General features: G+C 36.0%; 1 protein-coding gene across 1 annotated transcript in view; it reads right to left on the bottom strand.

The window, feature by feature from the left end:
- RTKN2 (rhotekin 2) overlaps positions 1-17503 on the bottom strand; it is a gene marked incomplete at both ends in the record, with an annotated part of 76903 nt that overhangs the window by 17334 nt on the left and 42066 nt on the right. The window contains 3 exons of the mRNA XM_082854707.1: positions 2230-2361; positions 3310-3416; positions 12663-12757. Coding sequence (XP_082710833.1) covers positions 2230-2361; positions 3310-3416; positions 12663-12757 — 334 coding nt within the window. The remainder of the gene's footprint in view (positions 1-2229; positions 2362-3309; positions 3417-12662; positions 12758-17503) is intronic.

Raw genomic sequence — 17503 nt, 5'->3', positions numbered from 1 at the left:
TTTGCCTTCCAAATCTTGTCTTGCAGTATGTCTATGAAGAAACAGATAAACAATCCATGAATTTTTATCTATTTTTTTCTACCCATTAGGAAAGAGTAAGCCATATAATTTTACTTACTAGCTAAACAACTTCTATCTGATCTCTGAGTATGTTTTGTCATTTGTAAAACAGAAATAAGATACCTGTAAATCAGGGCTGACCTACATGCTCTGCCTCCCTTAAAGGGCTGAGATAGGTAAAATGAATACTTTGAAGACTGTTTTCAGATCAAACTTTTAAAATATCATTTGCTTAGATTACGTTTTTATTTGGTTTATAGCTATCCGTATTCCATTGTGCATCATGTAAGAAAAAAATTGGTAGGATTCCATTTTTACTACCCAGTGAAAATAAGGTTAGACAAAATCATCTATGTAGAACTCCAGCTAAAAATACTTAACATGAATCTAGGGAAACAATTAGTCAAAAACAGATTTGGGGACTTGCCTGGACTTTTCAAAAATGTTAGTGTCATAAAAACCAAAAAAAAAAAAAGGCAAGAGAAGGGCACAATTTAGGTAAAAGGGAAACAAAAGACATAGTGATCAGATGCAATCTGTGACCCTTGATGGGGTCTTGGATAAAACAAAAAATAAAAATAAGAAAGAATATTTTGGGAATAACTGGGGCAATTTGCTCTGTATCTTAGATAATATTATTTTATCAACAATAAATTTATTGAGTGTGATAATAATATTATGGTTATGAAAGAAATGTCCTTGTTTTCAGGAGAAATATGCTGACATATTCTAGGAAAGCAATGTTATGCTGTATGCTGCTTACTTTCAAGTGGTTCGGAAAAAATTTTTTAACTATCTAGAGAGAAAGCAAATGTGGCAAAATGTTAATAGCTGAAGAATCTAGGTGATGGGTATCAGGTTTTACTTTTCTCTTCTTTCAACTTTTCTGTACATTTGAAATTTTCAAAAGACTATGGGGGGGAATGAACACTGCGTAAACAAAACAAAACAATGAAAAAATTGTATCAAGTTTCCAATAATAAAATTATACTTTCATTAACCCAATTTTCTAAATGAAAATAAATTCACTATGTTATAATACTGAGGTATATTATTTAAGAGCAACATTAATCTTTCTTATACACAAAACAGACAAATTAAGTGGACTTAATTACATAGTAAAAAGGTCTCACTGAAGGATTTCCTTTGAGCAAAAAGTAGTGTCATTTCTAAAAGCAGGATAGAAACAGATCAAATGTTACTATTGCAAAGATCACAGAAATTAACTAAATCCTTATACACTAGCAGACCAGTATCTACATGTTTTTTCAGGACATATAACTTTACATTTTTCCTCAAAAGATAACTTAAAGGCAAGTAGCACATGTATCTTACAGTTAACAGATGTGATGGCTCATATTTTATCATATACTTCACTTTAACCACTCTGCAGGGAAGCAAAGTAAAAAAACGAAAACGATTAATTGCAGTCCATAGGCAGAAAACATGACATTCTACTCTAGAAATGCCATTTTAACTCTAGAGTAGGAATGCTATAAAAAGAGGGGAAAAAAACCTCTAATAAACACTAGACTTGGATGATAGATGAAAACAAATTAAGATTGTGAGATAAAGAAAATAAGCCTGCCTTAGACTGAAAACTTTTCCTACAGATTTTTGAGTGAAAACTTTCTAACTAAAATTTTATAATTTCCTTTGTATCAAACCAGTATATTTATGTGTATGTGGTATTCTAAACAGAATGTGAGGCTTTCTTGTCCTGGCAGAAGGTTGAACAACTGCCCATTAGCCCCATAAGAAATCAGAAAGTATACTCAGGAATTTCTTTTTAATGGGTTCATGTAAGTATTAACTAGAAAGAGCATCATCGTTAACATGAGCTAACAATTTATGTTTTTATAATCTCTTAATTAAATAAATTCCTAAAAAATTTAAATACCCTGTTAATGTGGAGTTACAGTCTCTGCTTTAAAATCTATTTGCTAGTATAGATTCCAATTACTATGTTTTCGTAGGAAATATATAGTATTTCCTTTACCAGATAAGCTCTATAAATGGAAAGAAAAATAAGAATATCTTTACGAACTAACCTAGTTTCAGCAGTCCTTCCCTTTTTGTAAATAAGATGACAACAGTATGAATTGTAATAGAAAAGAACAAACTTCATAAAATGTTATACCTTTATTTTCAAAATAGCATTTTATTTACCTTGTTAATGGACACTACCAAAGCTGGTTCCACTTTACCTTCGATTTCTTCTGGAGTGTAAAAACAATAGAGTTTACCCCCTCTTAAAACACAATACAACCTTCTCCAACTAATCAGACCTTCTACCATTTGCTGAAAAAGAAAAATCAAGAAACTCTCAACTTTAAATCATTATTTATCATCTTAACTCTAAATTCAACAAAATACTTGAATTAGCAAAGTTAGTTTTTTGAAATGTTTTAATGTGATAGAGTTACCCATTAATTTACTATACAATAAGTCAATAGCCCAAAGTAAAAAAGTAAGTTTGTATCAGAGAAGAAAGGTGTGGAATTCTCAAAAGCATTAAGCAAAATAGAGGTAATAATTATCACATAACTTTTATATACATAAAATCATAAATCAGTGCAGTTTTAGAGAAGCTAGTCTATTAAAAATTAGTGATTGGAATTCCACAGCAATTCACGTAGTGACTCAGGAAAAGTATAAAAATAACTGAATATTCAAAATATTCCCTTACTGTTCTAAGAACACTGGAAAATGTTGACTTCCCTGTAAGAATGCAAATTTTCTTTCCTCTTAATGGAATCTTTTTTAAAAAGCTATTGATTCATTGAGGCCCATAATTAATTATTTACTGAATACAAATAACTATGGTTATAAATAAATTAGGAGTAGGTGGCACAGAGGCAGCTTTGGAAGCCTAGAGGCCTAAACTGCGCCAAGAGCTGTCTGCCAGAAAGGCCTTCATGTGAAAGGTGTTGAACAGTCCTCATCAGTTTCCACAAGGAGTCCTCTGGTACTGATTATCCTGTTACTGCTATTAATGAAGCAGAGGAACCTGGAAGAGGTAGCCCCTTAGCCATCAAAACTGCATCAGACCCCTCCCCTTCCCTACCTTCTCACTCCCAGCTGCACCCTCCCCCCACATTTGATGTCTAACAAGGAGAAAACTGTCATTTAAGAGAAGACTTTATTAAAAAAAAAATACTTCACAATATCAGAATGCCAAACAACTGCCAGGATATTAAGATCAAAATTAGAGCTATAATTGTTGCAGGATATTTAAAGTTCTCTAACCTGCTGATTAAGAAATCCTGCAAACGCATCCTCAGCCATACAAGCTGGTTGGGCGACTAATCGGCAGCACATGTTACCATATAAGGGAAGCCAAAACGAGGACTCTTCTATTTAAATGAGAAAAAAATCAAGTTAAAAATATACGTTTATTTCAGGTCATTATTATACATTTTGATTATTTTTACAATTTTTTTTTGCTTTATATAAGAACATATGTAAAGGTTCATCCTGCTCAAATGACTGTATTCAATGACAAAGTCAAATAAAAGAAAGCAGTCAGGACAGGATGGTATTAAACTGATAGTTTACAGCATGCTATCACCTGGAGTAGACATGGAACTTTTAGTCTCTTGATCTCTTGTTTGATCTTAAAGTAATTAATCAATGGAGGTAGTTCAGGGCATATAAGTAAACTCATGTATTTTAAAAAACATCCTAATAAAGTGATTTATGTCAAATTCTACTTTTTGCTCTGATTTTCATTATAATAATTAGCAAAGTGATGCTCTGAATAAAACACTTCAGGGCACAACTTTATGATAAGAATTTAATAATAACCCTTTTGACCTTTCCCCTTGTCCCTTCTCTTACTGAACAACTCAGGTGTAAGCCATTATGTGGAGTCCACCACAATGGGTATCTGTGCCAGGAGTTGGGCAGGGGGCGGGCGGGAAGCAGTAGTGTGCCAGAGCTGGGTGCTGGGGCCAGTCAGGGTAAGGAAGGTGAGTGGGAGAGCTGCCTGGCATGAGGAATCAGAGCCTGAAGGGGCTGAGGAGGACGGATCACATGGGGAATATACAACCCAAAAGGGGTCTCTGCTCAGTGGCCGGCCTGGCGTGGGGAGGAGGGGCCCAGGTAGAGTAAGGAGGGTATCTGTGTGCGGTGCTGCCCAAGTGAGGTGTCCGAATCCAGGAAATTAAGAAGAGTGCGGGGGCCGGTCCAGCCACGGGAGTCAGTTTGAGAGTAGCGAGGGGACCATTCACACATTTGGTGACCCAGAACAGTGTGTCAGAGCCTGGGGAGATGGAAATGCAAGCAGAGAGACAGCCGGGTATGGGGTGTCAGAGCACAGCAGGCTGAGGACGGTGTTCACATGGGCTGAGGAGGGCAGCCCTGGGGGGGCTGTGTGAGCCTGAGCAAGGTAAGGAGTATCCCTGTGGGGCCAGGGGCAGCCCAGAAGGGGAGTCAGAGCCCCGGCAGGAGAGAGAAGCAGTTATGTGAGAAAGATGGAGAATGGTTGCTTTTAAGGAGACTGACCAAAGAATAAAAAGCATTAAAGATAATAGAAGACAGGTTTCTCACTGTCAGAGGAAGGAATTACAAATGTGCAGAATGAACTCTTTGGTATTGGATTAGAACTAGACATACTGGTGTGAACTCATGGTTTTCAACATACAGAGATTAAGAAATGCATGACATACAGAGTGAAGTGAGTCAGAAAGAGAAAAACAAATACCGTATGCTAACATACATATATGGAATCTGAAAAAAAAAAGATGGTTCTGAAGAACCTAGGGTCAGGACAGGAATAAAGATGCAGACATAGAGAATGGACTTGAGGACACGGGGAGGGGGAAGGGTAAACTGGGACGAAGTGAGAGAGTGGCGTGGACTTATATACACTACCAAATGTAAACTAGATAGCTAGTGGGAAGCAGACACATAGCACAGGGATATCAGTTCGGTGCTTTGTGACCACCTAGAGGGGTGGGATAGGGAGGGTGGGAGGGAGACGCAAGAAGGAGGGGATATGGGGATATATGTATATGTATAGCTGATTCACTTTGTTTTACAGCAGAAACTAACACACCATTGTAAAGCAATTATACTCCAATAAAGATGTTAAAAAAAAAAAAAGAACAAATGCATGACAGGACTTCCCTGGTGGTGCAGTGGTTAAGAATCCGCCTGCCGATGCAGGGGACATGGATTCGAGCCCTGGTCCGGGAAGATCCCACATGCTGTGGAGCAACTAAGCCCGTGCACCACAACTACTGAGCCTGAGCTCTGGAGCCTATAAGCCGCAACTACTGAGCCTACATGCCACAGCTACTGAAGCCCGTGCACCTAGAGCCCGTGCTCTGCAACAAGAGAAGCCACCACAATGAAAAGCCTGTGCACTGCAATGAAGACCCAACACAGCCAAAAATAAATAAATAAATTTTAAAAAAGAAATGCAAAATATATATACATGTACGTCCACTGAGAGGGCCTAGGAAAAGTGACACCTAATAGTGACAGTCTAATAGCAATGAATATACCTATAGCTCAGATCATGTCTTCTAAATATTATTTCTATTAAAAAGAACCAGTCTTCCTTGGAGAAATGGATGACTCCAGGACTGAGGCAGGGAAAGTACATGATGAGCCTGAAATATCTTGTTATGCCTTACGCAAGGAAGTACTCAATGAATGAGGAGGACATGTAAAAAGACACAGAAGCCATCTTGAATGTGCTCCCATTGGCCAAAATGGAGACAATCTGAATCTTAAACAAGATATTAGCAGATTATAATGCACTGAATAAAACTGTAAAACATGAGTCCATGTTGATATAAATAAATCAAAGAATAAGTTGAAAGTCTAATAAATATACTTAGTTTCAAAGTATCCCCCTCCCACACATAAAATATGTATTAATTACAAAGAGGAAAACAAAAAGAGTAACTTAACAGTAGAGAAGCTTAACAGACACCACCCTAATCAAGTGAACATCATCAGTAACGGGATGAATCAAAAGATGCCACCTGACAGAATGCAATGAGAACGCAGCATCACCTCTGTGATATTTCTGCCAAAGACGCATATCCTGAGTCTCAGTCCAAGAAAACATCAGACGAACCCAAACTGAGGGAACTTCTACAAAATAACTATGATGTTTAAAAATGTCAAGGTTATGAAAGCCAAGGAATGACTGGAGAACTGATCTAAATTGAAAGAAACTAAAGAAGCATGATGATTAAATGCAATGCGTGAATCTGCACTGGATCCTTTTGTCATAAGGGACATTATTGGAGTAACATTTGAATGGTGTCTGTATTAGTAGAAATAATAGTAATGTATTAATGCTGACTCGAATAGCTGTAGTGATGTAGCCAGATGTCTTTTAGTAGGAACAGGTATTAACATATTTGGGAGTAATGAAGCATCAGGTAAGCAACTTGTTCTCATATATTTTGGGGGGAAAAAAATCTTGATATTAAACTTTTAACTGTTCTGTAAGTCTGCAATTGTTTAAAAAAGTTCTTTCAAAAAACATTAAGATAGTCCTTTAATGTAGTGTGCAGGCAGGTATACAACCTTTATAACTGTATGGAAGGAAAGCACTGCATAATTTATTCTGTGTATTGGGGTATAAATAAAAATGCAACATACGGTCCTATGTTCACACTGGACCACATAAAAAATATCTGTAAAGTTTTCACTGCACCCATGTTGGTAACTGCCTATTAAATGACTAACCATTGGCTGTTACTATCATCGACCAAAAGGTCTTAGTAAGTCCGGAAAATAAAACATTTTTTGTAAAAATACAATTATTTAATATATAGAGGCAGTGTAGCCAAGGCTTGACACATCAGTTAAATGAAAAAGACCAGCATAAATGAAGAGTACAAAGTTAACACAAAAACAGTTTTTTAACAATTTACCTGCTCAACATTCTACTAAAGAATAGCATACCACAAATTGTCTGGGACTATTCAACTCTTTGTTAAAGTTGCTGTCTTTTAGAAACAAAGGGTTTGATCTGAGAGAAATAAGTGTATAAATAAAATAAAGTCAATGATTTAAAAATGCAGACATAAATAAATAAATGAGAATCTCCTTTTGTAAAATAGGCAGGAAATGAAATAAAAATTCTATAAAAGCATGCATCTACGTAATACAATTGAAATCACCCTTGTGATTTATGAGTTTAAAGTTTGAAAGGGAATTTATTTATTTATTTATTTATTTTTGCGGTACGCGGGCCTCTCACTGTTGTGGCCTCTCCTGTTGCGGAGCACAGGCTCCAGACACACAGGCTCAGCGGCCATGGCTCACGGGCCCAGCCGCTCCACGGGATGTGGGATCCTCCCGGACCGGGGCACAAACCCAAGTCCCCCGCATCGGCAGGCGGACTCTCAACCACTGCGCCACCAGGGAAGCCCCAAAAGCGAATTTCTTTACATAGCAAACCCAGATTTATGAATGGCTTGTTTTTAAGTTAGGATCCACCTCCTAAAGAAACAGAATCATAAATGATTAGTTTTTCAGACCAGTCACAATCAATAATGTATCTGGAACCTAAATACCGCATGTAACAGTGTGCTTCTCTAGTAAAATAAGTTCAGATTTCATGGCACACCAAGAAAAATAATTCCTTCCTCACTGCAGACCTTGAAAAGATATACTGGATGTAAAATTCTTTGCCCTACAGATCACGTGCCACATACACTGCAATCACCTCTTACTTCCTACGTAGGTTTCTCTACAGCTCATGACCACTGTGGAATAAAGCACAGTCACATCTTTTTCTCCCTACTTCTGACAAGAAATACAGCATCTAGGCTATTCACTTAACTTGCCCGAGTATCAATTTCTCATTCTTAAAATACTACCTATTAAGTACTAGGGTTGCTGTGAAATCACATAAGATAATGTGTGCATGACATTTATCGCTGTGTCTGGCATGTAAAAGATGCTTCTCATAATTTCATATCCAGGGCACTCTCACTCCCCAAACCATATCCTTTCCATTTCTCAATGCTGTCTTTCTGCCCTTGTGCAACACATTAATCAAAATACTTAATTCTTCTTTTCTAACCAAAGGTGGTATTAGGACAAGATGAAATGAAACAGGAAGTGAAAGAGCAGTTTGACTTTTCACTACTTAAAGATTTTATCTAATTCATCTGTAGTTTCAGATGGGGAGCAAAATGGAGTTTAAAAACAACAGCAACAACAAAAACAAAACACAGGCAAGAGAAAGAATCGATAACATCTCAGTTCCATGTGAGTCAATCTTTACAATGTGGTTTCATTGTTTTGTAAAAGGTATAAAAATTTCTTGATGACAAATATAAGCCTTAAGATATCATTTTGGCTTTTTCCTTAAACTAGCACAAGTAATAAAGTTGAGTTATAAATTTCAAAAATCTTGTATTTCCTCTTTATTTTATAGTATTTGGTAGACACTGACATAAATTTATTTAGGAAACCCTATTAAACATAGATTTATTAATGAATAAATCCGAGGGTGGCTTTTTTCTGTATAAAATTTTGTTTCTTTTTAATTACAAGCTTTCTTTTTTTTTCAAAATATAACTGATTTACAAGATTTTAATTTACACACATTTCTAGAGATATACCTATCACATCAAAAGGGTTAGGCATATAGGTTAGTGTTCTTGAAATTTTTTTCTGTGGAATCTACAAGTTCCAATGTCAACAGGTGTTGGGTATTATTGCTGTAAGCACAGGTCTTTTCACAGTCTTTAACGCTAGTCTTTATTGTGTTTCTCAAAGAAAGAAGTATACCACATAGTTCCCATGCTTATTTGCTCAGGAGCATTTTATTAAAGGAGAACCTAGTAATATCTTATAGAACACTGAAGACGTGACACTGCTAAAATCGATGATTTCTTTGTGAATTTTATTCCCTTCCACAACCTTTCAGGTGACTTGGTTGAAAGAATGGGACCTTTCATCACCAATTCCATTATTCACACATCGATAGTATTTTGAGTCTTTAGGTGCTTTATCAGTAATCATGCCTAACCGGAATGCATAGCAGAAAGAGCACAGCCTTTCCTAGATTACTTGAAGTCTGGCTCGACCACTGGCTAGCTACATAATCTGGCATGTTACATTCTCTAAGCTGTATTTTACTCATTTGTAAAATATAAATGATAACAAAATGAGGAACTTGTGAAAGCACACAGCTAGCCAGTGCTAGAACTAGAATACGAATCTAAGGCTGATGGCTCCAGTCTCCACTATTAATCACTTCACTGTGATGCTCCCTTATAACTACGTCTCACAGAGACTAAGAATAAAAACTGCTTTAACAGTGTTCATTTATTTATTTATATTTTATTGTGGTATGAACATGTAATAGGAGATGTACTCTCTTAACAGATTTTTAGTGTACAATACAGTAGAGTTAACAAATGTTATGATGTTGTACAGCAGATCTCTAGAACTTATTCATCTTGTATAACTGAAGCTTTAGATCTGTTTATTAGCAGCTCCTCCTTTCTCCTTCTCCTAGCCCCTTGCCATTCGACTCTGCTTCTAATAGTTTGTCTATTTTAGATACCTCATATAAGTGGAATCAGGTAGTATTTGTCCTTCTGTGACTGGTTGTTTCAGTTAGCATAGTGTCCTCAAGGATCATTCATGTTGTCACATATTGCAGAACTTCCTTTTTCAAGGCTGAATAATATTTCAATGAACAATGTCTGGCACATAATAGGCACTCAACATATGGTGATAATATTGGTAATTCTAGAGAACTAACACAAATGGAATTAAACAAACTTAATTTGCCAAGTTTTCTGATAAAATTGACAATGCTAATACTATTGCAAACTTCAAGTTTTGGGTGATAGAAGGTTTGATTAGATTGTTCAGACCAATCTTCCCACTGAAAACTACTAAAAATGCTGAACCAAATATATTTTAAAACTTTTCCCCAGAGCAAGAAAGAGGTAACAAAACTATAATAAACTTCCAGTACAAATCTGATAAATGAGAACCAGTGAGTTAAATGAGCACAGAAGCTGTGTTTGTCCTGAGAGCATTTGCCAATCCCAGAAAATCTCAATTTATGACTTAAAGATCCTGCAAGACGAGGGAAGCAGAACAGAAATCACAGTCTAGGACCTGAACAGTGTAGGCAGATTAATGGGACGATTCTCCTCATATTAAACTGATATCCCAAAGGAATCACCAACAGGGTAGTGGTGAACCATGAGTAAACCAACCTAACTGCCCAGGATTCCCACTGCCCGGAGGTAGGGATGAAGGGATGCAGAGAAACTCAGACATGGTCTTTGGATAAAGTGAGGCCAGAATGATAGTCTCACCAGGTGCCTGCGAGATGCAAAAAGAGACACCGAGCATTAATTTATTCCTCTATGTAGACTTTCAATTACAATGACAAGCACATGAAGATAACTAGACGTGCAAGGAATTGAGACATCATGACTGAGAAGCAGTTAAAAAAAGAAAAAAGAGAGAAACTGATCAAGAAGGACTTTATATATCTGAATCATTAGCCATAGACTATAAAACAGCTATGCCTACTCTTTTAATAAAAACCTAAAAGATAATATTAACAATATATGCAGAGAATAAAAAGTGAAAAGTGGCATAGCAGATTTGAAAAAGTCAAACAGAACTTCTAGAAATAAGAAGTACAATAAGCGAAATGAAGAACTTGGTATACAGATTTATCAGCAGATCAGACAGAGCTGCAAAGAGAATAAAGGAAACAGAAGATAGTGCATTAAAAATCCAGAAAAGCAGCAAAGACAGACAAAAAGATGAGGAATACATCATAAAGGGTACTAAACATAGAGGATACAGTCAGAAAGACTAACATAGGTTTACTAGGAATGCTACATGGAGAAAGGCAATAGAATGGATCAGAGGCTGCCTGAATAGACAAGTAAGATTTTGTCCAGAAATAATGAAAGACATCCATCAATTTAAAGAAGATCAAGGATGTCCAAAAGCAGCATAAATAAAATTAAATTCTACACCTATAGCACGGTGAAGCTTCAGAAAACCAAAGACAAAGAGAAAATTAAAAGTTACCTTCACAGAAGCAACACACTGACAAATGATTTTCGACAGCCAGTACGAGATGCCAGAAGGTACTGGAATTATATCTTTAATATTCACAAAGTAAAATATTAAAGTTTCTACATCATGTAAAAAGTATCTTTCAAGAATGAAGCTAAACAAAGTCATCTTCAGACATACACAAAGAACTAAGAAGTATGATATTAGCAGAACAAACTGAAATAAATTCTAAGGATTACACTTCAAGCAGCAGGAAAATAATACCAGATGTAAGGTATAAGACACAAGCAGTACATGGAAACATGCAGGCAAATCTAAATAAATATTAAGTGTATAAAACATCTTGTGAAATTTAAAAACCAAACAGAATTATAATGTATAACAACAGCACATAGGTCAAAGAAATGGAGTTTATTCTGAAGTCCTTGCAGGATCTGAGAAAAAGGTAAAATTATCTTTTAATTTTAGACTTAAGTATGATTAATAAAATTTCTAGAGGTAATGTCTAAAAGATGAGAAAAAGAATTATAACTTTAATTAGAACAAGGAAAAACTGAAATGATAAAACTATCAATCCTTAAAGACGCAAGAAAGAGAAAACCACCATGGAATAAGTAAGACAAACAGAAAACACAGAATATGATGGTAGATTTAAACTCAAATACTTAATATCATATGATATGGGTTATAAACCATTTGATACTGAATGTAAAATACTGGTTTGATTTATCTTGGTTTTTAATATACAACCATCATAGACCAGAGATATCTCTCACTAGCCAATGCTTTTGTCAGTGTTTACACATATATTGACATAACATATACTGACGTAATGAATGATCTGCAGAATCACTCATGCCTACCTTCTGTTGGTAGCAAGCAGAGGATATATGGGAAGGTAGCGCTAAATTAATCTTAAACCTTTTTCTCTAGATAATTTGTAGTTATAGTTTATTAAAAAGAAATATATAGCAAGGTGAAGAAGGGAGGTAAGTGATTAGAAGATTTGTAAAACAGCAGGAGCACTGTCCACGCTCCAAGATTATTTTTACCTATGATGAAAAATATAGAGTAGTGTTGGTAAAGTAGTTTGGAAATATGATTTGGGTTACTTATTCTTTTTCATTTTTTGAAGTATAATATATAAAATTATATACTACCTTCCTTATACCTTTTGTTGTAAAGATAGATGGCTCTTCATGCTTTTACTGGCTTCCTCAATTTCAAATTTAAAAATAAGATACATCTTTGACAACTAGAAGAGTGGTAAAGTCACCAATTTCAAGTCAAAGACAAGGATTCAGAATATGCAAAACCTTTCTGTTCTCACCAAGCAAGCCTCACAAACAAATCTCTAGCAAACAGTAGAAAGAGAAAAATAAACTTTCTGCTTTTGGGGAAAAGGGACAGACATATTTTCAAGAATCCACAGAGTTACTCGTGACTACATTATCTAAGCCAATAATCACTTCAGGGGAACATATTAAAATTAAAAATTATTACTGTCACCACACATATATTGATATAACATGTATAATAAGTAAAATATAGACTGTACTTACCATCCCCATTAATAGACAGATTATGGGTCTTGAAGCTATTCTCAGCACTTTCCAAGCTCAGGGTAGTATGAGCTAGCAAACTGTACTTTGCACCACTAATAGTGAGAAAAAAGACATGTTTTAAGTATTTTAGTATATTTTCCACTACATAAAATATTTAGATGTTCAACAACAACAAAATAAACAACCCGATTAAAAAACGGGCAAAGGTCTTAAACAGACATTTCTCCAAAGAAAATATACAAATGGCCAATAAAAACATGAAGAGATACTCAAGATCATTAATCCTTAGGAAAACACAAATCAAAACCATAATGAGAAACCACTTCACACCCATTAGAATGGCCATTATTAAAATAAATAAATAAAAAGAAACAAAGCAACGAGTGTTGGCCAGGATGTGGTCAAACTGGAACCATTGTGCACTGCTGATGGCAACATAAAATGGTACAACCACTATGGAAAACAGTGTGGTCATTCTTCAAAAACTTAAAAATAGAATTACCATATAAAGTCTGATGAGAATTTTTATTAATTGGGCCAGGTGATATGTTTCATAAACCTTCTTTGTCTCTTACTAAATATGTAATAAAATCTCTATCACAAAAATATATATATACATGTAGCAAGAATGCAATGCATGCACGCACTTCTTTAATAAACAATGGCATACCGCACGGAATGTTGTTCCCTGGGAGAATGCCTCTTGGTTTTGGGTATTTTTTTCAGTTTTATTGAGAAATAATTGCCATACATTACTGTATAAGTTTAAGGCTTAAAGCATTTGATTTATTGGTTTGATATATCTTGGTTTTTAATATACAACCAATATAGACCAGAGGTATCTCTCACCAGCCAATGTTTTTTGTCAGTGTTTACACAGGAAAATTTATGTTTCTTTCTCCAAAACTCAACAAAAAAAATTTAACAAAACAATGCACGAGTAGAATTTTAAGTTACATTCTGAATACGATTGGTATAATTCAGACTCCTGTGTAGATTACTGGGAAAGTCCACTAAGTATCAACAAATCTCCACTGTTTCTAGAGCTAAGAGGCACTAGCCTCATTCTCAGTGTGGGCCATTCTCTGCTATTTTCACTTATCCTGAACAAATTTCTATAGTGCCTTCCATAATTAGCTCTTATTTTTCTCTACTGTTACATAAAAAGTGCCCCCCCAAAGTGGAGGAAGTATTTTAAAAAACTGTGGAGAAAGAATAGGAGCAATTGAGAACAGCAATTAGAATGAAGAGTAAATATTACTACACACAAAACTGCCTATTAACAATCATATGAGTTGTTTGGTGATCAGGGCACAATGTGTTAAACATGATCTCAACATGATAATTTGTCAACTGATAACATAGGTTTTATGCAACTACATTACAATTGTTCCTACTTACAATAATGGTAAATAGACTCCCTATCAGCATTTTAGTGCAAAACATGTTATTTTCAGGAACAGATTACTGACAGTAAGTGGATAAGTGATGCTGCGTGTATCTGACAAACAACAAGACGGCCGTGTGGCTGGAGCACAGTGAGGGAGAGTGAGACAAGATGTCTAAAAGGTAAGAAGGGGCAGACACTCTACACTGCAGTAGGGCATGCCCTGTAGAGCATGATAAGGACCCTGGATTTTATTCTGAGTGAGATGGGAAGCAAGTGGTAGATTTGGAGCAGAGGCATATGCTATGATATGACTTGTATTTTTAAATGATCTCTCTGGCTGCCATGTTGAGAACGGACCACAGAGGCCAAGATTGAAAATGGTAATGCCAACTGGAAAGTTACTGCACCTCACCAGTCCAGAGCTGATGCAGGCCTGGAACAGGGTGGTAGTTGATGGGGTAGTGAGAAGTGCTAAGATTCCTGATATAGTCTTAAAGTTGACCCAATGTGGTCATGGGATGTAAAAGAAAGGACAGAGTCAAGGACAACTCCAAGGCTTTTGGCCTGAGCAACCAGAAAAAGCGAATTGTCATTAACTGCAAGGAGGCTGGCTGAGAGAATGGATATGGGAAGTAAGAATTTAGTTTTGAACAGATTAAGTTTGAGAATGGGTTGTAGGGTAGGCAGGTGGATATATGAATCTGCAGTTAGGAGAGGAAAAACTATTCAAGAAATTAAATTTGGGAGTTAACAGTATATAGATGAAATGCAATGAAAGTTAGTTAAATAAAATGTGCGAACTGAATATTGGGACACAAGTACTCCATCATTTCAGATTAAGTTGAAGAGCAATGAACAAAGGAGATAGGCAAGGGACTGTCACTGAGGCAGAAGAGACACCCCGAAAGTGGTATCCTGGAAGCCAAGTTCAGAAAGTGTTTCAGGAGAGTGATCAGTTGTGTTGAATAATGCTGAAAGGTCCAGGAGAAGGGATAATGATAAATGACCATGGTATTTGGCAACATGTAGATCACTGCTGACCTTGACAAGAGCAGTTTCTGAACGATGGATGAAACTTGACTGAAACGGTTCAAGAGAGAATGGGAGGACAAAAAGTGGAGATAGAGAATAAAAAAAACTTTTCTGTAAAGGATAGCTGTTAAATGGGGCAGAGGAAATGTGAGGTATTTCAGCATCTTTGTATGTTTTTGGAAATGATGCAGGAAAAGAAACACTGAAGATGTAGTAGAAGTGGGGGACATGTGCAGGAGCCTACTTCTGTGTACTTGAGAAGATGGGATCTAGTGTACAGGTAGGTAGCCTCAGATGGAGCAAAGGCAGTTACAAGGAAGGAAAGCAGCAAATAAATATACAGATGCAGGTAGGCTGATAGATTTGGTTGATGGAGGATATGCAAGTTCTCTTCTGATTACTTCAGCAGCATCAATGATATAGGAAATGAAGTCATCAGCTTTGAATAAGGAGTGGAGAGGAGTGGGTATTGGAGGTTTCATAAGAGAGAGTGACACAATGTGAAATACTCTGACGAGAGGTAAAGTGGAGGGCTACGGACACTTAGTAGGACTGCACATACTGGAACTCACTTAAGGTTAGTGATCCCTCTAAAGTGAGACCAGTCAGTATGACTGTTTTCTCCAGGTTCCTCATCTATTCCTCATGAGTGCAGGTGCAGAAGAGCTAAAGGCAGGATTTAACCAAGGTTGAATTTTTTCCAAGGTAAGTATGACAAAAGGAGAGAAATGCTAGGAAGGAACAAAATGGTAAATCATAGAACTTGAGCTAAGTTGGAGTCCGAGTACTGAAAGGAGAAAGCTGGAAACGTGGGAGGTGGTAGATAGTGTGGGACACTACTACAGAGACCAGATAAGACCTAGAGTACAATTGTGGGGTGGATGGCTAAAATAGGCATGAGAACAAGATCACTGGAGGCAAAGAGGTCATCAAACTTAGAGGTCAAAGTATTAGATGGACAGTCTATATGTATTTTAAATCCAACAAGAAAAATACCTGAAATAGTGAGAGGCAGAGACTGGGAGAGAAAGAGAATGAAGATACTTTGCGTTTTATTTTTAGGAGTGATGTAATTTATTCTCGCTGACCACTAAAAACATTAGAGTACGCGTCACTTCAGGAATAGCAGCATTTCCATAGACAGTGCAGTACGAAATACTGCTTTTAGTGCGCACAGGAAGTAGCTAATATAGCTTTTAATAAAGCTCATTTGCCCTGAGTGCGCTGGAGAGGTGACAACCTGTGTGACAAAAGAGGCTAAAATTATGTGATGACCCAAGTATATGTTTAATTTTTTTCTCAGGCCTTAAAAAGTAATTGTAACTAAGACACCTTTTCCTCAACTACTTTAAGGTAAACATGTAATACATTTGCCTCTATTTCCAATGAATTACACATCTTAAAATAACAATACAAAAAACATTATTGATAACCTCCCCTAAGAATAAGCTATGAGAGAGACAGTTGATAGTGGTCCTTAAAATGATCATGTGAAGACTCTGTAATAACTCAAGAAGAAAATGTGTGTGTGTATATACATGCATGTATAGGAATGTGTAGTATAATTATGAATATCTATCCCCAAGGCTAGGAATTTTAAAACCTGGAGGAAAAATATCAGTTCAAAATTATAAAAAGTATTTGATTTAGGGTGAACTATGAATATATTTTTTTCTCTTCTAGATTCTATTTCTCAAGGTTATATTACTTTTGTAATGAAATAATAAATGCCGTAGGATTTGTGAAGTGGTAGTAGGATGAAAACCTCCCCCCAAAATCAGAGACATGCAAAGCTTTGTACTACTACATCTACCTATGTGCAGTTTAAGGCACTTTAACAGGCAATATCTTTAACAGTTCACAATAGCTACTTAAGGTAGGCAGGGCAGATATTTCGGTCCATATTTTCAAATGATGAAACTGAAGTTCAGAGAATGTAACTGACTTGCCTATAACTAGCAAGTGGTACACTGGAAACAGAATCCCACTATACTTTACTTACTACCTTCATATTTCCTTAAGAATTTTGAGTGCAGGAAACATGACTTACTAACGTTTAGATCCAAAGTACCATGTGACATAACTGCTGAATTATAATTTCTAAGATGATTAAATGAATGAATAAACAAAATTATACCCAACAGGTGAGGAATTCCTTAGTTATTTTTGAACACTGCATTATCTTTCACACTACCAAACCATTAACACCACTGTTCCTCAAAACATAAATAATCCACTTATTCTGCACAAGGATATTTGTTTTGTAACTTCAATCTAATTCAAAATGTAGCATTGGGGCTTATTTTTTTTAATACACATTTTTGTCCAGTAAATAATCACTCTCAATTTTACTAGTTTTCACAATTCTTTAAAATTACAATTTATACAATGAAGAATAATGTAGTAAATGGTTCTC

The sequence above is a fragment of the Leucopleurus acutus genome, assembly GCF_964270905.1.
Source record: "Leucopleurus acutus genome assembly, chromosome: 14".
NCBI classification, from domain to species: Eukaryota; Metazoa; Chordata; class Mammalia; order Artiodactyla; family Delphinidae; genus Leucopleurus; species Leucopleurus acutus.
This window is presented reverse-complemented; position numbering and strand designations above follow the sequence as displayed.